The sequence below is a fragment of the Hemitrygon akajei genome, chromosome 17 (assembly GCF_048418815.1).
Source record: "Hemitrygon akajei chromosome 17, sHemAka1.3, whole genome shotgun sequence".
Lineage (NCBI taxonomy): Eukaryota > Metazoa > Chordata > Chondrichthyes > Myliobatiformes > Dasyatidae > Hemitrygon > Hemitrygon akajei.
Genome location: NC_133140.1, coordinates 1,918,271 through 1,937,450, shown reverse-complemented (window position 1 = coordinate 1,937,450; position 19,180 = coordinate 1,918,271). Strand labels below are relative to the sequence as shown.

Genomic DNA, 19,180 nt, shown 5'->3' with positions numbered 1-19,180 from the left:
CTGAGTGTGCAAGGTGAGCGCCACACTCACTTTGTTACGAGTGCTAGTAAGCGCCGACCATCTTGTAGCAGCAACAGTGCCAGCGCATTGGGAGATCAGAGGTCTGTGAACACCATGGTTCCGGCTGCCAGGTTCGTCTACCGTTCATTATAAACACCCTTTCAGGGCAATGCTTCCTGTGTGACACGGACACTCAAGTGTGCGTGCTGCTGGCATTGCCTCGTGATGAGAAGGCAAATAGTGATGACACCCCACTGGAGGTTGCCAACGGCAGCAGGATCCAGACTGATGGGACACAACGGGTGATGCTCTGCTTCAGTGGGCAACGTTATCCACGAGACATCACCCTGGCTGAAGTGGCTAGACCTCTGCTCGGTTCAGATTTCTCGTGTGCCCACGGACTGATTGTTGATCTTAAGAGCTGCCAACTTGTGGATGTCCACGACTTTGTGTTGTTACCCTGCTCCCCCAGTAAGTTCCCTACAACAACTACACCAACGCATGTGAATTTGCTCAACTTCTGGGTGAATTCCCAAACCTCACCAAGGCCATATTGTCCACTACAGTCACAAAACATGGTGTTGAGCACCACGTTCCCACAACTGGCCTGCCAGTCCATGCCCGCATGTGTAAACTGAACACAGAAAAGCTGGCAAGCATGGAAGTCAAGTTTGCTAACATGGAAAGACTTGGAATTGTACACTGGTCGAAAAGCCCCTGGGCTTTGCCCCTTCGTATGGTCCTTAAGTCCGATGCTGGTTGCCGTCCATATGGTGAATACTGACGTGATAGCAAGACCACCACTCCTGTCCTTTACCCTTTCCCACATATCCAGGGATTTTTGGCATGTTTAGCCAGAAAATCAATTTTTCCCGAAGTCAATCTACAATAGTTAGGGGCTACCATCAGGTGCCTGTGTGTTGGGAAGACATTCCTAAAGTGGCTGTGATAACCCCATTTGACCTCTGAGTTTCTGCGCATGCCGCTTGGGATGAAAAGTGCAACACAGACTTCCAAAGGCTGCTGGACTCGGTATTAGAAGTCACAGATTTTCTTTTTCTTTACTTGGATGACATACTTGTCACCAGTACACCCAAATCTGAACGTGTATCTCATCTCAGAACACTTTTCGAGTTCTTAAGCAAACACGGCTTTGCTAAGTGCAAGTTTGGGTTGTCAACCATTGATTTTCTGGCCATCACGTCTCTGCAGAAGGTGCGAAACACCTCCCATCAAGTATAGTGCCCATTATGAATTTCCCACAATGTCACACTCCAAAAAGCCACAGGAGTCATTAGGCATGGTAAATTTCTATCGTGGATTCATTCCGCGAGCTACTGACCGGCCAGCGGACATGACCAGGGCATTCGATGATACCAAACAAACTCTCTCTACTGGCGCAGTCACTCCCAACACACCCGTCGCCATTACCACTGACGCTTCAGACTGTGCACGAAGAGTTGGTGTGGCAGCCACTCTCTTATTTCAGCCGACAGCTCCGTCCCCACTAAAGAAAGTACAGCGTGCTCTGACCGTGAGTTTCGGTAGTCTTCCAGAGGGTCCCCATTTCACAGTGCTTGTTGTGCCCTTGTGCACGTGAAGACCTAAACACCAGATCCTTGGTTTGCATATGGCAGCAATGTCACCTGGCCTACGTTCACAACTGATATTCAACATATCAAGGGGAAATATGATGTCATGGCGGATTGTCTGTCACGGCCAGCCATCAAGGCCGTACACATAGGGGTTGACTGTGCCAGTATGGCAGCTGACGAAGCTACTGACCCAGAGATTCGGGCTTGCAGGACAGCAGTCACCGGCCTGCTGCTGGCTGACGTTAAGTTCAGTGAAGCTGGTGTTTCTCTCCTCTGTGATGTCTCAGCCGGTCGCCCTCTCCCCATTGTACCCACACGTGGTCTCTCGCATGTATGGAGGCCTCACAGAATCTGGTTGCACTGAAGTTTGTACGGCACAGCCTTTGAAAGGACCGATTGAACTGCAGCTTTTGTGGAGCACCAACAGGAGAAAAGTTATCCATTATGTTCAGCGCCGTTGGCAGCTTTTGAGGTCCCTGAGTGATGGTTTGACCATGTCAATGTGGAGCTTGTTGGTCCTCTTACCCCCCACACCCCGCGGCTGAATGTACCTCCTCACCACGGTGGACGATACCACCAGAGCTCGTCTCTCCAGCATCGACGATGGCTGCAGGTGTGGCTCAGACATTCATCAGTACCTGAGTTGCTCGGTTTGGCACCCCATCTGATATTTCTTCTCACCATGGTCCCCATTCATTTCAGACCTCTGGGCTGTGATGTCCCAGAACCTCAGCATTAGGCTACATCACACCACGGCGTATCACCAGCAATCCAATGACCTACGCGAGGGGTTTCACTGCTCCTTAAAGGTTGCTCTGTGCGTGATCGTCTCCTGTGGGTCCTACTGGGGCTCAGAACAGCTCCAAAAGAGGACCTGCAGTCATCTATGGCAGAACTGGCATTCGGGCAGCCGTCACGAGTGCCAGGGGATTTCATTCCTGACGCCAGGACTGCCTGGTCAGCCTCTCCACAGCGTTCCACCCTCCTCTGTAAATTCAATTCCTTTTCACCTATTCTTACCTCCCATCACGGCGTACAGCACTCTTGGGTTCCTGTGGACCTACATTCCACCTCGTTTGTTTTCCTCTACCATGACACTATCCAATATCCCCTTTATGATGGCCTGTTCCACGTTTTGGACCAGAGAGAAAAGATTTTTATTATGAATAAGTGGGGTGAACCTGAATGATTTTGGAGGCTCACCGAGATTTGAAGGCTCACCGAGGTTTGGAGGCTCACCGAGGTTTGGAGACTCACCGAGGTTTGGAGGCTCACCGAGATTTGGAGGCTCACCGAGGTTTGGAGGCTCACCGAGGTTTGGAGGCTCACCGAGATTTGGAGGCTCACCGAGGTTTGGAGGCTCACCGAGGTTTGGAGGCTCACCGAGGTTTGGAGACTCACCGAGGTTTGGAGGATTCCGTTACCGTGTGCCTGCTGTCAGAATCAGACCAGGAGCATGTCAACACACCTCTAGATGACCAGAGGCATCTGCTGTTCCTTCACCCATGGAGCAAGCTGAGCTGCAGGCAGGCTCACGATGCCAGTCTCAGTGAATTCCAGTGGAGACGGCTGACCTGGGTAAGGTAACGTGATCAGTGGAAATTCTCAACCACCGACACTGGGTTGCAGTTCACTTGGGTGTCGGCTTAATTGTCACTAATCGGCTCCAGCGAACTTTGGCACCATCATACCTTGCTGGAGTTGGCTGGCTGTGAAGCCTGTGTTTGGCAGAGCCCCAGGAAGTGAGTGGGTATTTACTTTACGACTCTTACCAGGATGCAGACTCTCTCCTCACCACTCGGTACAGCACTGAGCTCAGTTTCCAGCTGTGCTCTCTATGGGATTAGCGTTAGACCAGGACGAACGCCCCGCTGGATGCAGAGTCACCCTCACAGCCTGGGGAAATACTGGTGGGGGAAGACCCTAGGCAGAAACTGGTGAGGCAGGTTCCTTAGCAGCGACTGTTACGTGGGCGAGATCAGGGCAGGAACTGGTGAGTGTGGTTGGGGGTTAAGGGTCTCAGGGCGCGCCTGACCAAGGTTTCTATCCTTTGAAGATTGCACTCAGCAGAGACCCAGGAGCAGCCTGCACCTGTGGAACTGAAAGAATGTTTGGTCCAGAACCCTTCCTGGTATTTTGATAGTTCCAAACCTCTTCCCCCGAAACCCCACAATAGCGGAGGGACGAGCATCAGTAGACGCTCCCGATACTGCCCTCTCACCTTGTCCTCCAGGCGGCCGATTAATTCAGCGAGTCTGTTGATCTGTAGCTCCAGGCTGTCTCCTCTGCTGGCTGTTACTGCATGGGGACAGAGACAAAACTCAGTACAAGCTTCCCTTCCAGAGACAGACAACATGTGAGCAATGGGATTAGTGTGGGTGCTTTAAAAAGTCGGCATGGATGAGATAAGCTAAGGACCCATTTCTGTTCTGTACGATTCTGCCAATCTGTGAGGTCTACAGCTGTCTGCACTTGGTCAGAGTCAGACTGAGTCAGATAAGGTTTAAGGTTGGGGTGAGGTGGGAGAGGGGAACGGTGCCTGAGATTGGGATGGGTTCAGAGTGGAACAGCAGGCCAGTATTTGGAGGCTCTGACCATAGAGAAGAGGTGAAGTCTGCTGGGAGGGAATTACAAGAAAACATAAACCCCCAACGTCCACCTTCATGAAAGAGAAAGGCTGTAGGTGCAGGGGAATACCACCACCTGCAGGTTCCCCTTTCTGACTGGGAAATATTGAACCATACAACCATACGACACAAAAGCAAGGTTAGGCCATTGTGCCTGTTTTGCCATTTGGTCATACCCGTTCTTTTCCCTCCCTCTCTCCCGTTCTTCTTACTTCTCTCCATAACCTTTGACACACTTTAACATTCAGGGAATCCTGCACTTGGACTCCCAAGTCCCCTTGTACTTCTGATTTCCGAATTTGCTCCTCTTTTAGAAAATAGTCTACACATTTATTGTTTCTACCAAAGTGCATGACCGTACACTTTCCCACACTGTATCCCATCTTTCTCATTCTCCTAACCTGTCTAAATCTTCCTGTAGACAATCGATGCAGGAGTAGGCCATTTGGCCCTTTGAGCCAGCACCACCATTCACTGTGATCATGGCTGATCATCCACAATCAGTACCCCGTTCCTGCCTTCTCTCCATATCCCTTGACTCCGATATCTTTAAAAGCTCTATTTAACTCTTTCTTGAAAGCATCCAGAGAATTGGTCTCCACTGTCTTCTGAGGCAGAGCATTCCATAGATCCACAACTCTCTGGGTGAAAAAGTTTTTCCTCAACTCTATTCTAAATAGCCTACTCCTTATTCTTAAACTGTGGCCTCTGGTTCTGGACTCCCCCAACATCGGGAACATGTTTCCTGCCTCTAGCATGTCCAATCCCTTAATAATCTTATATGTTTCAATCAGATCCCCTCTCATCCTTCTAAATTCCAGTGTATACAAGCCCAGTCGCTATAATCTTTCAACATATGACAGTCCCGCCAACCCAGGAATTAACCTTGTGAACCTACGCTGCACTCCCTCAATAGTAAGAATGTCCTTCTTCAAATTTGGAGACCAAAACTGAACACAATACTCCAGGTGTGGGCTTACCAGGGCCCTGTACAACTGCAGAAGGACCTCTTTGCTCCTATACTCAACTCCCCTTGTTATGAAGGCCAACATGCCATTAGCTTTCTTCACTGCCTGCTGTACCTGCATGCTTATTTTCAGTGACTGATGTACAAGGACACCTAGATCTCGTTGTACTTCCCCTTTTCCTAACTTAACACCATTCAGATAGTAATCTGCCTTCCTGTTCTTGCCACCAAAGTGGATAACCTTACATTTATCCACATTAAACTGCATCTGCCATACATTTACCCACTCATCCAACCTGTCCAAGTCACCCTGCATTCTCGTAACATTCTCCTCACATTTCACACTGCCACCCAGCTTTGTGCCATCTGCAAATTTGCTAATGTTACTTTTAATCCCTTCATCTAAATCATTAATGTATATTGTAAATAGCTGCGGTCCCAGCACCGAGCCTTGTGGTACCCCATTAGTCACTGCCTGCCATTCTGAAAAGGACCCGTTAATCCCTACACTTTGTTTCCTGTCTGCCAACCAATTTTCTGTCCATGTCAGTACCCTACCCCCAATACCATGTGCCCTAATTTTGCCCACTAATCCCCTATGTGGGACCTTATCAAAGGCTTTCTGAAAGTCCAGGTATACTACAGCCACTGGCTCTCCCTTGTCCATTTTCATAGTTACATCCTCAAAAAATTCCAGAAGATGAGTCAAGCATGATTTTCCCTTCGCAAATCCATGCTGACTCGGACCGATCCCGTTACTGCTATACAAATGTGCCGCTATTTCATCTTTTATAATTGACTCCAGCATCTTCCCCACCACTGATGTCAGGCTAACTGGTCTATAATTCCCTGTTTTCTCTCTCCCTCTTTTCTTAAAAAGTGGGATAACATTAGCAACCCTCCAATCCTCAGGAACTGACCCTGAATCTATAGAACACTGGAAAATGATTACTAATACATCCACGATTTCTAGAGCCACCTCTTTAAGTACCCTGGGATGCAGACCATCAGGCCCTGGGGATTTATCAGCCTTCAGTCCCATCAGTCTACCCAACACCATTTTCTGCCTAATGTGAATTTCCTTCAGTTCCTCCGTTACCCTAGGTCCTCTGGCCACTATTACACATCTGGGAGATTGTCTGTGTCTTCCCTAGTGAAGACAGATCCAAAGTATCTGTTCAACTCATCTGCCGTTTCATTGTTCCCCATAATAAATTCACCCGTTTCTGCTTTCAAGGGCTCAACTTTGGTCTTAACTAATATTTTCCTCTTCACATACCTAAAGAAGCTTTTACTATCCTCCTTTATATTCTTGGCTAGCTTACCTTCGTATCGCATCTTTTCTCCCCGTATTACCTTTTTAGTTATCTTCTGTTGCTCTTTAAAAGTTTCCCAATCCTCTGGCTTCCCGCTCATCTTTGCTATGTTATACTTCTTCTCTTTTATTTTTATACTGTCCTTAACTTTCCTTGTCAGCCATGGTCGCCCCCTACTCCCCTTAGAGTCTTTCTTCCTCTTTGGAATGAACTGATCCTGCACCTTTTGTATTATTCCCAGAAATAACTGTAATTGTTGTTACACTGTCATCCCTGCTAGGGTGTCCTTCCGGTCAACTTTGGCCAGCTCCTCCCTCATGGCTCATCGTCCCCTTTGTTCAACTGTAATACTGACACTTCTGATTTTCCCTTCTCCCTCTCAAATTGTAGATTCAAACCTATCATATTATGGTTACTACCTCCTAATGGCTACTTTACCTCGAGTTCCCTTATCAAATCCAGTTCATTAAACAACACTAAATCTAGAATTTCCTTCTCCCTGGTAGGCTCCACTACAAGCTGTTCTAAGAATCCATCTCGGAGGCACTCCACAAACTCCCTTTCTTGGGGTCCAGTACGAACCTGATTCTCCCAGTCTACCTGCATGTTGAAATCCCCCATAACAATCGTAGCATTACCTTTGCGACATGCCAATTTTAACTCTTGATTCAACTTGCACCCTATATCCAGGCTACTGTTTGGGGGCCTGTAGATAACTCCCATTAGGGTCTTTTTGCCCTTACAATTTCTCAGTTCTATTCATACTGACTCTACATCTCCTGATTCTTGTCACCCCTCGCAAGGGACTGAATTTCATTCCTCACCAACAGAGCCACCCCATTCCCTCTGCCCACCTGTCTGTCCTTTCGATAGGACGTATATCCTTGAATATTCATTTCCCAGCTCTGGTCCTCTTGCAGCCATGTCTCTGTTATTCCTACAACATCGTACTTGCCAATTTCCAACTGAGCCTCAAGCTCATCTGCTTTATTTCTTATACTTCGTGCATTCATATATAATACTTTTAATCCATTACTCCCCTCGCTTCACTCATCGATCCCTATTGCACTTGGCCATACTCTCCGATCCCTTCCTGAGCTTTCTGCCCCATTAATTCTGTTGTCTTTCTTAACTTTTCTTATTCTCTCTTTCCCTTTAACTCCATCCTTATATTTCCAGTTCGTCTCCTCCCCCCCCCCCCCCACCACTTATTAGTTTAAAACTCACCTGTGTAGCAGTGGCAAACCTGCCTGCCAGAATGCTGGTCTCCCGCCTGTTAAGGTGCAACTCATCCCTTTTGTACAATTCATCCTTACCCCAAAACAGATCCCAGTGGTCTAAGAATCTAAAACCCTGCTTGCCGCACCAGCTCCTCAGCCACACATTGAGATCCCATATCTCCCTGTTCCTGCCCTCACCAGCACGAGGAACTGGAAGCAAACCGGAGATAACCACCCTGGAGGTCCTGCTTTTCAGCCTTCTTCCGAGTTCTCTGCAGTCACGCTGCAGAATTTCTTTCCTCTTCTTCCCGACGTCATTTGTACCGACATGCACTACCACCTCCGACTGTTCACCTTCACCCTTGAGGATGCCCTGCAATCAGTCCGTGACATCCTGGATCCTGGCTCCAGGGAGGCAACACACCATCCTTAAATCCCGCCTGTTGCCGCAGAAACCCCTTTCTGTACCTCTCACTATGGAGTCCCCCTACTACCACGGCTCTGCCTGACGCCTGTCTCCTCGGCTCTGCTTCAGCGCCAGTCTTTGACTCGCAGACCTGTCCGCCTCTCAGACTGGCAGTGTCTTCTGTCCTGACAGCTTCCTAGAGGGTGAACCTGTTTTCAAGTGGCACATCCCCCGGGGTCTCCTGTACTTCAAGCATCCATCCCTTCCTCATCGTCGCCCCCGTTCTCTCCTCCGGTACCTTCGGTGTAACGATCTCGCTGTAGGTCCTGTCCAGAAAACTCTGATTTTCCTGGATGAACCTGAGGTCATCCAGTTGCCTCTCCAGTGGCCCAACACGGTCCTTCAGGAGCTGGACCTGGACTCACTTTTCACAGCTGTAACAGCCAGAGGCACCACCAGTGTCCCTGACCTCCCACAGACCTCAGTCTTTCTGCAGACTACATGCCTTTTCAAATCTGCCTGCTTCTCCCCCTACCTTTGTATTGACTGCACACCTGGTCAATTCCACCATCCAGATCATCACTAATAATGTGGCCCAATGCTGACCCTTGTGGGTACCAGCCAACCAGAACAGGCAGCCTTTTCCTTCTATCATTCTGTAATGCCGTGGGCTCTTATCTTGTTTCATAGCCTCAAGTGTGGAACCTTATGAAAATCCAAGTAAACATCAACTTATTCACCTTTGTCTATCCTCCCTGTTATAATAATTCCCTATGTTTGTCAGGAAGATTTCTCCTTAAGGAAACCAATGCTGACTTATATTTTATTGTGTGAAATCAAGTATCCCAAAACCTCATCCTTAATAAGACCGTAAAATATCGCAGCAGATTTAGGCCATTTGGCCCATCAGATCTGCTCCACTATTCAGTCATGGCTGAGCCTTTTGCCCTCTCCACAGCCTTCTCCCCATATCTTTTGATGCTGTGGACAATCAATAACCTATCAAGCTCTGCCTTAAATGCACCCAATGACCTGACCTCCACATGCCTGCGGTAACAAATTCCACAAGTTCACCACCCTCTGGCTAAAGAAATTTCTCCGCACCTCCGTTTTGAATGGACGCCCCTCTATCCTGAGACTGTGCCCTGACTTTTCCACCGTTAAAACATCCTTTCCACGTCTACTCTCTCTACGCCATTCAAAAGGTTTCAATGAGATCTCCCTTCATCCTTCTAAATCCAAGCTAGTACAGACCTAGAGCCGTCAAATGTTCCTCGGATGATAACCCTTTCATTCCCAGAATCATCCTTGTGAACCTGTTCTGAACCCTCTCCAATGCGGCACATCTTTTCTCAGATAAGGAGCCCAAACTGTTCACGATACTCAAGGTGAGGCCTCACCAGTGCCTTATAAACCCTCAGCATCACATCCCTGCTCTTGGATTCTAGACCTCTTGAAATGAATGCTAACATTGCATTTGCATTCCGCATCACCAACTCAATCTGCAAGTTAAACTTCAGGGTGTTCTGCACAAGGACTTGCAAATCCCCTTTGGCATCTTAGATTTTTGGATTTTCTCTCCATTTCGAAAATAGTCCAGGCATTTATTTCTGCTACCAAAGTGCATGACCATGCATTTTCCAACATTATATTACATTTGCCAATTTCTTGCCCATTCTCCTAATCTGTCTAAGTCCTTCTGCAGCCAACCTGTTTCCTCAACACTACCTGTCCCCTCCACCAATCTTCATATTGTCTGAAAATTTAGCAACAAAGCTACTTATTCCATTATCTAAATCACTAATATACAGCATAAAAAGAAACAGTCCCAACACCAACCCCTGTGGAACACCACTAGTCACTGGCACAAACCAGAAAAGAATCCTTTTATTCACTCTTACTGGCTCCTACCAATCAGCCAATGCTCAACCATGCCAGTTACGTGCCCTGTAATACCATGGGCTCTTAGCTTGGTGAGTAGGCTAAATGTGTGGCACCTTGTCAATAATGGACTCAAACATCTTTCTAACCACTGAAGTCACACTAAATGGTCAATAATTTCCTGTCTTTTCACTCCTGTCCTCCCTTCTTAAAAACTGCAGTGACATTTGCAATTCTCCAGTCCACCAGATCCATTCAGGAATCTGATGGTTCTTAAAAGATCATTGCTAATACATGGAGAGTCTCTTCAGCTTACTCCATCAGACACTGAGTGCCGTCCATTTTGTCTTATATCTCTCAGATTTCCAAATGCCTTCTCTTTAGTAATAGTGACTAATCTCACTACCGCCATTTGAAATTCTTATGTTTCTGGCCTGCTGCTGGTTTCGTTCACAGTGAAGACTGACGCAAAGTAGTTATATAGTGTGTGACAATTTATATTTCCCCATTACTACTTTATCAGCATTATTTTCCAATTATTTCCCGTGTGTCCCAATGACACACCTGGCTTTTACACTTTCAATATGTTCTTAAAAAAAACATTTGGCATCCTCTTTTACCTGAGACTGTGAACCCACTGGGGAAGTCGGAGACCCTGTACCTGAGACTGTGAATCCACTGGGGAAGTCGGAGACCCTGTACCTGAGACTGTGAATCCACTGGGGAAGTCGGAGACCCTGTACCTGAGACTGTGAACCCACTGGGGAAGTCGGAGACCCTGTACCTGAGTCTGTGAATCCACTGGGGAAGTCGGAGACCCTGTACCTGAGACTGTGAACCCACTGGGGAAGTCGGAGACCCTGTACCTGAGACTGTGAACCCCACTGGGGAAGTTGGAGACCCCTGTACCTGAGACTGTGAATCCACTGGGGAAGTCGGAGACCCTGTACCTGAGACTGTGAACCCACTGGGAAGTCGGAGACCCTGTACCTGAGTCTGTGAATCCACTGGGGAAGTCGGAGACCCTGTACCTGAGACTGTGAATCCACTGGGGAAGTCGGAGACCCTGTACCTGAGTCTGTGAATCCACTGGGGAAGTCGGAGACCCTGTACCTGAGACTGTGAATCCACTGGGGAAGTCGGAGACCCTGTACCTGAGTCTGTGAACCCACTGGGGAAGTCGGAGACCCTGTACCTGAGGACTGTGAATCCACTGGGGAAGTCGGAGACCCTGTACCTGAGACCGTGAATCCACTGGGGAAGGCGGAGACCCTGTACCTGAGACTGTGAATCCACTGGGGAAGTCGGAGACCCTGTACCTGAGACTGTGAACCCACTGGGGAAGTCGGACACCCTGTACCTGAGACTGTGAATCCACTGGGGAAGTCGGAGACCCTGTACCTGAGACTGTGAACCCACTGGGGAAGTCGGAGACCCTGTACCTGAGACTGTGAATCCACTGGGGAAGTCGGAGACCCTGTACCTGAGACTGTGAACCCACTGGGGAAGTCGGAGACCCTGTACCTGAGACTGTGAATCCACTGGGGAAGTCGGAGACCCTGTACCTGAGACTGTGAACCCACTGGGGAAGTCGGAGACCCTGTACCTGAGACTGTGAATCCACTGGGGAAGTCGGAGACCCTGTACCTGAGACTGTGAATCCACTGGGGAAGTCGGAGACCCCCTGTACCTGAGTCTGTGAATCCACTGGGGAAGTCGGAGACCCTGTACCTGAGACCATGAATCCACTGGGGAAGTCGGAGACCCTGTACCTGAGACCGTGAACCCACTGGGGAAGTCGGAGACCCCTGTACCTGAGTCTGTGAATCCACTGGGGAAGTCAGAGACCCTGTACCTGAGACTGTGAATCCACTGGGGAAGTCGGGAGACCCTGTACCTGAGACTGTGAATCCACTGGGGAAGTCGGAGACCCTGTACCTGAGACCGTGAATCCACTGGGGAAGTCGGAGACCCTGTACCTGAGACTGTGAATCCACTGGGGAAGTCGGAGACCCTGTACCTGAGACCGTGAGTCCACTGGGGAAGTCGGAGACCCTGTACCTGAGACCGTGAGTCCACTGGGGAAGTCGGAGACCCTGTACCTGAGACCGTGAGTCCACTGGGGAAGTCGGAGACCCTGTACCTGAGTCTGTGAATCCACTGGGGAAGTCGGAGACCCTGTACCTGAGACTGTGAATCCACTGGGGAAGTCGGAGACCCTGTACCTGAGACTGTGAATCCACTGGGGAAGTCGGAGACCCTGTACCTGAGACCGTGAGTCCACTGGGGAAGTCGGAGACCCTGTACCTGAGGACCGTGAAACCCACTGGGGAAGTCGGAGACCCTGTACCTGAGTCTGTGAATCCACTGGGAAGTCAGAGACCCTGTACCTGAGACTGTGAATCCACTGGGGAAGTCGGAGACCCTGTACCTGAGACCTTGAATCCACTGGGGAAGTCGGAGACCCCTGTACCTGAGACCGTGAATCCACTGGGGAAGGCGAAGACCCTGTACCTGAGACTGTGAACCCACTGGGGAAGTCGGAGACCCTGTACCTGAGACCGTGAATCCACTGGGGAATTCGGAGACCCTGTACCTGAGACTGTGAATCCACTGGGGAAGTCGGAGACCCTGTACCTGAGACCGTGAATCCACTGGGGAAGTCGGAGACCCTGTACCTGAGACCGTGAATCCACTGGGGAAGGCGAAGACCCTGTACCTGAGACTGTGAATCACTGGGGAAGTCGGAGACCCTGTACCTGAGACTGTGAATCCACTGGGGAAGTCGGAGACCCTGTACCTGAGACTGTGAATCCACTGGGGAAGTCGGAGACCCTGTACCTGAGACTGTGAACCCACTGGGGAAGGCGGAGACCCTGTACCCTGAGACCGTGAGTCCACTGGGGAAGTCGGAGACCCTGTACCTGAGTCTGTGAATCCACTGGGGGAAGTCGGAGACCCTGTACCTGAGACCGTGAATCCACTGGGGAAGCGAAGACCCTGTACCTGAGACTGTGAACCCACTGGGGAAGTCGGAGACCCTGTACCTGAGTCTGTGAATCCACTGGGGAAGTCGGAGACCCTGTACCTGAGTCTGTGAATCCACTGGGGAAGTCGGAGACCCTGTACCTGAGACCCGTGAATCCACTGGGGAAGTCGGAGACCCTGTACCTGAGACCGTGAATCCACTGGGGAAGTCGGAGACCCTGTACCTGAGACCGTGAATCCACTGGGGAAGTCGGAGACCCTGTACCTGAGTCTGTGAATCCACTGGGGAAGTTGGAGACCCTGTACCTGAGTCTGTGAATCCACTGGGGAAGTCGGAGACCCCTGTACCTGAGTCTGTGAATCCACTGGGGAAGTTGGAGACCCTGTACCTGAGACCGTGAATCCACTGGGGAAGTCGGAGACCCTGTACCTGAGACTGTGAATCCACTGGGGAAGTCGGAGACCCTGTACCTGAGACTGTGAATCCACTGGGGAAGTCGGAGACCCTGTACCTGAGACCGTGAGTCCACTGGGGAAGTCGGAGACCCTGTACCTGAGACCGTGAACCCACTGGGGAAGTCGGAGACCCCTGTACCTGAGTCTGTGAATCCACTGGGGAAGTCAGAGACCCTGTACCTGAGACTGTGAATCCACTGGGGAAGTCGGAGACCCTGTACCTGAGACCGTGAATCCACTGGGGAAGTCGGAGACCCTGTACCTGAGACCGTGAATCCACTGGGGAAGGCGAGAGACCCTGTACCTGAGACTGTGAACCCACTGGGGAAGTCGGAGACCCTGTACCTGAGACCGTGAATCCACTGGGGAATTCGGAGACCCTGTACCTGAGACCGTGAATCCCACTGGGGAAGTTTGTGACCCAAGTTTGTTATTCCACTGGGAAAGTCAGTGATCAAATGTCTCTGAGTCCATGAATTGACTAGGAAAGTCGGAGATCCTATGTCCTTGAGTCCGTGAATCCACCGTAGGTAGCCGGTCCTGGGATTGAAGGCAGTCTGTGTTTGAGTGGATGGGTGGAGCAAAGAGGTTTGATTTGCTTTTGTTAACTCAAATGACACCTTTCACTATATGTTCCCTGTGTGTGCATTTTACTGTATGTTCCCTGTATGTTTATTTCACTGTATGTGCATTTCCCTGTATGTTCATTGCATGTTCATTTCACTGTATGTTCTCTGTATGTGCATTTCACTGTATGTTTCCCTGTATGTGCATTTCACCGTACGTTCCCTGTATGTTCATTGTATGTTCATTTCACTGTATGTTCCCTGTATGTGCATTTCACTGTATGTTCCCTGTATGTTCATTTCACCGTATGTTCCCTGTATGTTCATTGTATGTTCATTTCACCGTATGTTCCCTGTATGTTCATTGTATGTTCATTTCACTGTATGTTCCCTGTATGTACATTTCACTGTATGTTTTGATGTACAGTTGATAAATACATCCTGAATCCAACAATTCTGAGATTATTACCTTTTTGGTTCTGCATTTTAATATAGTCCCTAAAACTCAAATTCCCTCAGCAGGACCTCTTTCCTTCTCCTTCCAGCATCACTGGTACCCACATATTCCAGGAGAATTGGATTTCCACTTCTTACTCCAAATTCCTCCTCAGGTCAGAAGAGACGTCCCGAATCTAGGCACCAGGCCCTTGGGACTCTTGATAGTTTCAAAGTAGAATTGTCTCTATTACCCTGACTGTACTATTCCCAATTACAGTTTCACTTCTCTCCCTCCCTTGAATGTCTCCCTGAACCACGAGCCAAAATTCCATCACTTATCCATCCTGCAGCACCCACTCACATCCTCTTTCAGACCTATTGAGCAAACTCAAGGACTGAGCTTCCTGAGGCACCACCTCGACCTGCCTCACTCGGAGTCACACACTCTTGTCCCTGGCCACAGACAGAATTTGAAATAGTTAATCTACTAGGTGCGACTGCCTCCTGGGAACACACTGTCCAGATAACCCCCCTCCCTGGAACACAGTATCCAGATAACCCCCTTCCCCAGAACACAGAGTCCAGGTAACCCCCCTCCCTGGAACACACTGCCAGGTAACCCCCCCTCACTGGAACACAGAGTCCAGGTAACCCCCCCTCCCTGGAACACAGAGTCCAGGTAACCCCCCCCTCCCTGGAACACAGAGTCCAAGTAACCCCCCCCTCCCTGGAAACACAGTATCCAGGTAACGCCCCCCTCCCTGGAACACAGAGTCCAGGTAACCCCCCCTCCATGGAACACAGTGTCCAGGTAACCCCCCCCCCCTCCTGGAACACAGAGTCCAGGTAACCCCCCCCTCCCTGGAACACAGTATCCAGGTAACGTCCCCCTCCCTGAACACAGAGTCCAGGTAACCCCCCCCTCACTGGAACACAGAGTCCAGGTAACCCCCCCTCCCTGGAACACAGAGTCCAGGTAACCCCCCCCTCCCTGGAACACAGAGTCCAAGTAACCCCCCCCTCCCTGGAACACAGTATCCAGGTAACGCCCCCCTCCCTGGAACACAGAGTCCAGGTAACCCCCCCTCCATGGAACACAGTGTCCAGGTAACCCCCCCCCTCCCTGGAACACAGAGTCCAGGTAACCCCCCCCTCCCTGGAACACAGTATCCAGGTAACGTCCCCCTCCCTGGAACACAGAGTCCAGGTAAACCCCCCCCTCCCTGGAACACAGTATCCAGGTAACGCCCCCCCTCCCTGGAACACAGAGTCCAGGTAACCCCCCCCTCCATGGAACACAGAGTCCAGGTAACCCCTCCTCCCTGGAACACAGAGTCCAGGTAACCCCCCCCCTCCCTGGAACACACTGTCCAGGTAAACCCCCCCTCCCTGGAACACAGTATCCAGGTAACGCCCCCCTCCCTGGAACACAGAGTCCAGGTAACCCCCCCTCCATGGAACACAGTGTCCAGATAAACCCCCCTCCCTGGAACACAGAGTCCAGGTAACCCCCCCTCCCTGGAACACAGTGTCCAGGTAAACCCCCACTCCCCTGGAACACAGAGTCCAGGAAACCCCCCCCCTCCTGGAACACACTGTCCAGGTAACCCCCCCCTCCCTGGAACACAGTGTCCAGGTAAACCCCCCCCCCTCCCTGGAAACACAGTGTCCAGGTAAACCCCCTCCCTGGAACACAGTGTCCAGGTAAACCCCCCCTCCCTGGAACACAGTGTCCAGGTAAACCCCCCCCCTCCCTGGAACACAGTATCCAGGTAACCCCCCCTCCCTGGAACACAGAGTCCAGGTAACACCCCCTCCCTGGAACACACTGTCCAGGTAACCCCCCCTCCCTGGAACACACTGTCCAGGTAAACCCCCCCCTCCCTGGAACACAGAGTCCAGGTAACCCCCCCTCCATGGAACACACTGTCCAGGTAACCCCCCCCTCCCTGGAACACAGTATCCAGGTAACCCCCCCCTCCCTGGAACACAGTATCCAGGTAAACCCCCCCCTCCCTGGAACACAGTATCCAGGTAACCCCCCCTCCCTGGAACACAGTGTCCAGGTAAACCCCCCCCTCCATGGAACACAGTGTCCAGATAAACCCCGCCCTCCATGGAACACAGTGTCCCAGATAAACCCCCCTCCCTGGAACACAGTATCCAGGTAACCCCCCCCCCCTCCCTGGAACACAGTGTCCAGATAAACCCCCCCTCCATGGAACACAGTGTCCAGATAAACCCCCCCCCCCTCCCTGGAACACAGTATCCAGGTAACCCCCCCTCCATGGAACACAGTGTCCAGATAAACCCCACCTCCCTGGAACACAGAGTCCAGGTAACCCCCCCCTCCATGGAACACACTGTCCAGGTAACACCCCCCCTCCCCCAGAACACAGAGTCCAGGTAACCCCCCCTCCCCGGAACACAGTATCCAGGTAACCCCCCCTCCCTGGAACACAGAGTCCAGGTAAACCCCCCCTCCCTGGAACACACTGTACAGGTAAACCCCCCTCCCTGGAACACAGAGTCCAGGTAACACCCCCTCCCCGGAACACAGAGTCCAGGTAAACCCCCCTCCCTGGAACACACTGTCCAGGTAAACCCCCCTCCCCGGAACACAGTATCCAGGTAAACCCCCCCTCCCCGGAACACAGAGTCCAGGTAAACCCCCCTCCCTGGAACACACTGTCCAGGTAAAACCCCCCTCCCTGGAACACAGAGTCCAGGAAAACCCCCCTCCCTGGAACACACTGTCCAGTAAACCCCCCCTCCCTGGAACACAGAGTACAGGTAACCCCCCCTCCCTGGAACACAGAGTCCAGGTAAACCCCCCTCCCTGGAACACACTGTCCAGGTAAACCCCCCCTCCCTGGAACACAGTATCCAGGTAACCCCCCCTGCCTGGAACACAGTATCCAGGTAAGCCCCCCCTCCCTGGAACACAGTGTCCAGGTAAACCCCCCCCCTCCATGGAACACAGTGTCCAGATAAACCCACCCTCCCTGGAACACAGTATCCAGGTAACCCCCCCCCTCCAGGGAACACAGTATCCAGGTAAGCCCCCCTCCCTGGAACACAGTGTCCAGGTAAACCCCCCCCCCTCCATGGAACACAGTGTCCAGATAAACCTCACCTCCCTGGAACACAGAGTCCAGGTAACCCCCCCCTCCCTGGAACACACTGTCCAGGTAACCCCCCCTCCCTGGAACACAGTGTCCAGGTAAACCCCCCGTCCATGGAACACAGTGTCCAGGTAAACCCCCCCTCCCTGGAACACAGAGTCCAGGTAACACCCCCTCTCTGGAACACACTGTCCAGGTAACCCCCCCTCCCTGGAACACAGTGTCCAGGTAAACCCCCCCTCCAGGGAACACAGTGTCCAGGTAAACCCCCCCCCCTCCCTGGAACACAGTATCCAGGTAAAACCCCCCCTCCATGGAACACAGAGTCCAGGTAACACCCCCTCCCTGGAACACAGAGTCCAGATAAACCCCCCCTCCCTGGAACACAGAGTCCAGGTAACCCCCCCTCCCTGGAACACAGTATCCAGGTAAACCCCCCTCCCTGGAACACAGAGTCCAGGTAACACCCCCTCCCTGGAACACAGAGTCCAGGTAAACCCCCCCTCCCCCAGAACACAGAGTCCAGGTAACCCCTCCCCCTCCCCAGAACACAGAGTCCAGGTAAACCCCCCTTCCATGGAACACAGTGTCCAGGTAAACCCCCCCCCTCCCTGGAACACAGTATCCAGGTAAACCCCCCTCCCTGGAACACAGAGTCCAGGTAAACCCCCCCTCCCTGCAACACAGAGTCCAGATAAACCTCACCTCCCTGGAACACAGAGTCCAGGTAACCCCCCCTCCCTGGAACACACTGTCCAGGTAACCCCCCCTCCTGGAACACAGTGTCCAGGTAAACCCCCCCCTCCATGGAACACAGTGTCCAGGTAAACCCCCCCTCCCTGGAACACAGAGTCCAGGTAAACCCCCCTCCCTGGAACACAGTGTCCAGGTAAGCCCCCCCTCCCTGGAACACAGTGTCCAGGTAAACCCCCCCTCCAGGGAACACAGTGTCCAGGTAAAACCCCCCCCCCTCCCTGGAACACAGTATCCAGGTAAACCCCCCCTCCATGGAACACAGAGTCCAGGTAACACCCCCTCCCTGGAACACAGAGTCCAGATAAACCCCCCCTCCCTGGAACACAGAGTCCAGGTAACCCCCCCTCCCTGGAACACAGTATCCAGGTAAACCCCCCTCCCTGGAACACAGAGTCCAGGTAACTCCCCCTCCCTGGAACAGAGTCCAGGTAAACCCCCCCTCCCCCAGAACACAGAGTCCAGGTAACCCCTCCCCCTCCCCCGGAACACAGAGTCCAGGTAAACCCCCCTTCCATGGAACACAGTGTCCAGGTAAACCCCCCCCTCCTGGAACACAGTATCCAGGTAAAACCCCCCTCCCTGGAACACAGAGTCCAGGTAAACCCCCCCCTCCCTGGAACACAGTGTCCAGGTAAACCCCCCCCCTCCCTGGAAACACAGAGTCCAGATAAACCCCACCTCCCTGGAACACAGAGTCCAGGTAAACCCCCCCTCCCCCAGAACACAGAGTCCAGGTAACCCCCCCCCCCCTCCCTGGAACACACTGTCCAGGTAACCACCCCTCCCTGGAACACAGTGTCCAGGTAAACCCCCCCTTCATGGAACACAGTGTCCAGGTA

At 51.7% G+C, this 19,180-nt stretch overlaps 1 protein-coding gene across 2 annotated transcripts in view; it reads right to left on the bottom strand.

Annotated features, from left to right (window-relative positions):
- necab2 (N-terminal EF-hand calcium binding protein 2) overlaps positions 1-19,180 on the bottom strand; it is a 153,588-nt gene that overhangs the window by 25,714 nt on the left and 108,694 nt on the right. For both annotated transcript variants that reach the window (XM_073069570.1, XM_073069572.1), the window contains exon 8: positions 3,817-3,893. In XM_073069570.1, coding sequence (XP_072925671.1) covers positions 3,817-3,893 — 77 coding nt within the window. The remainder of the gene's footprint in view (positions 1-3,816; positions 3,894-19,180) is intronic.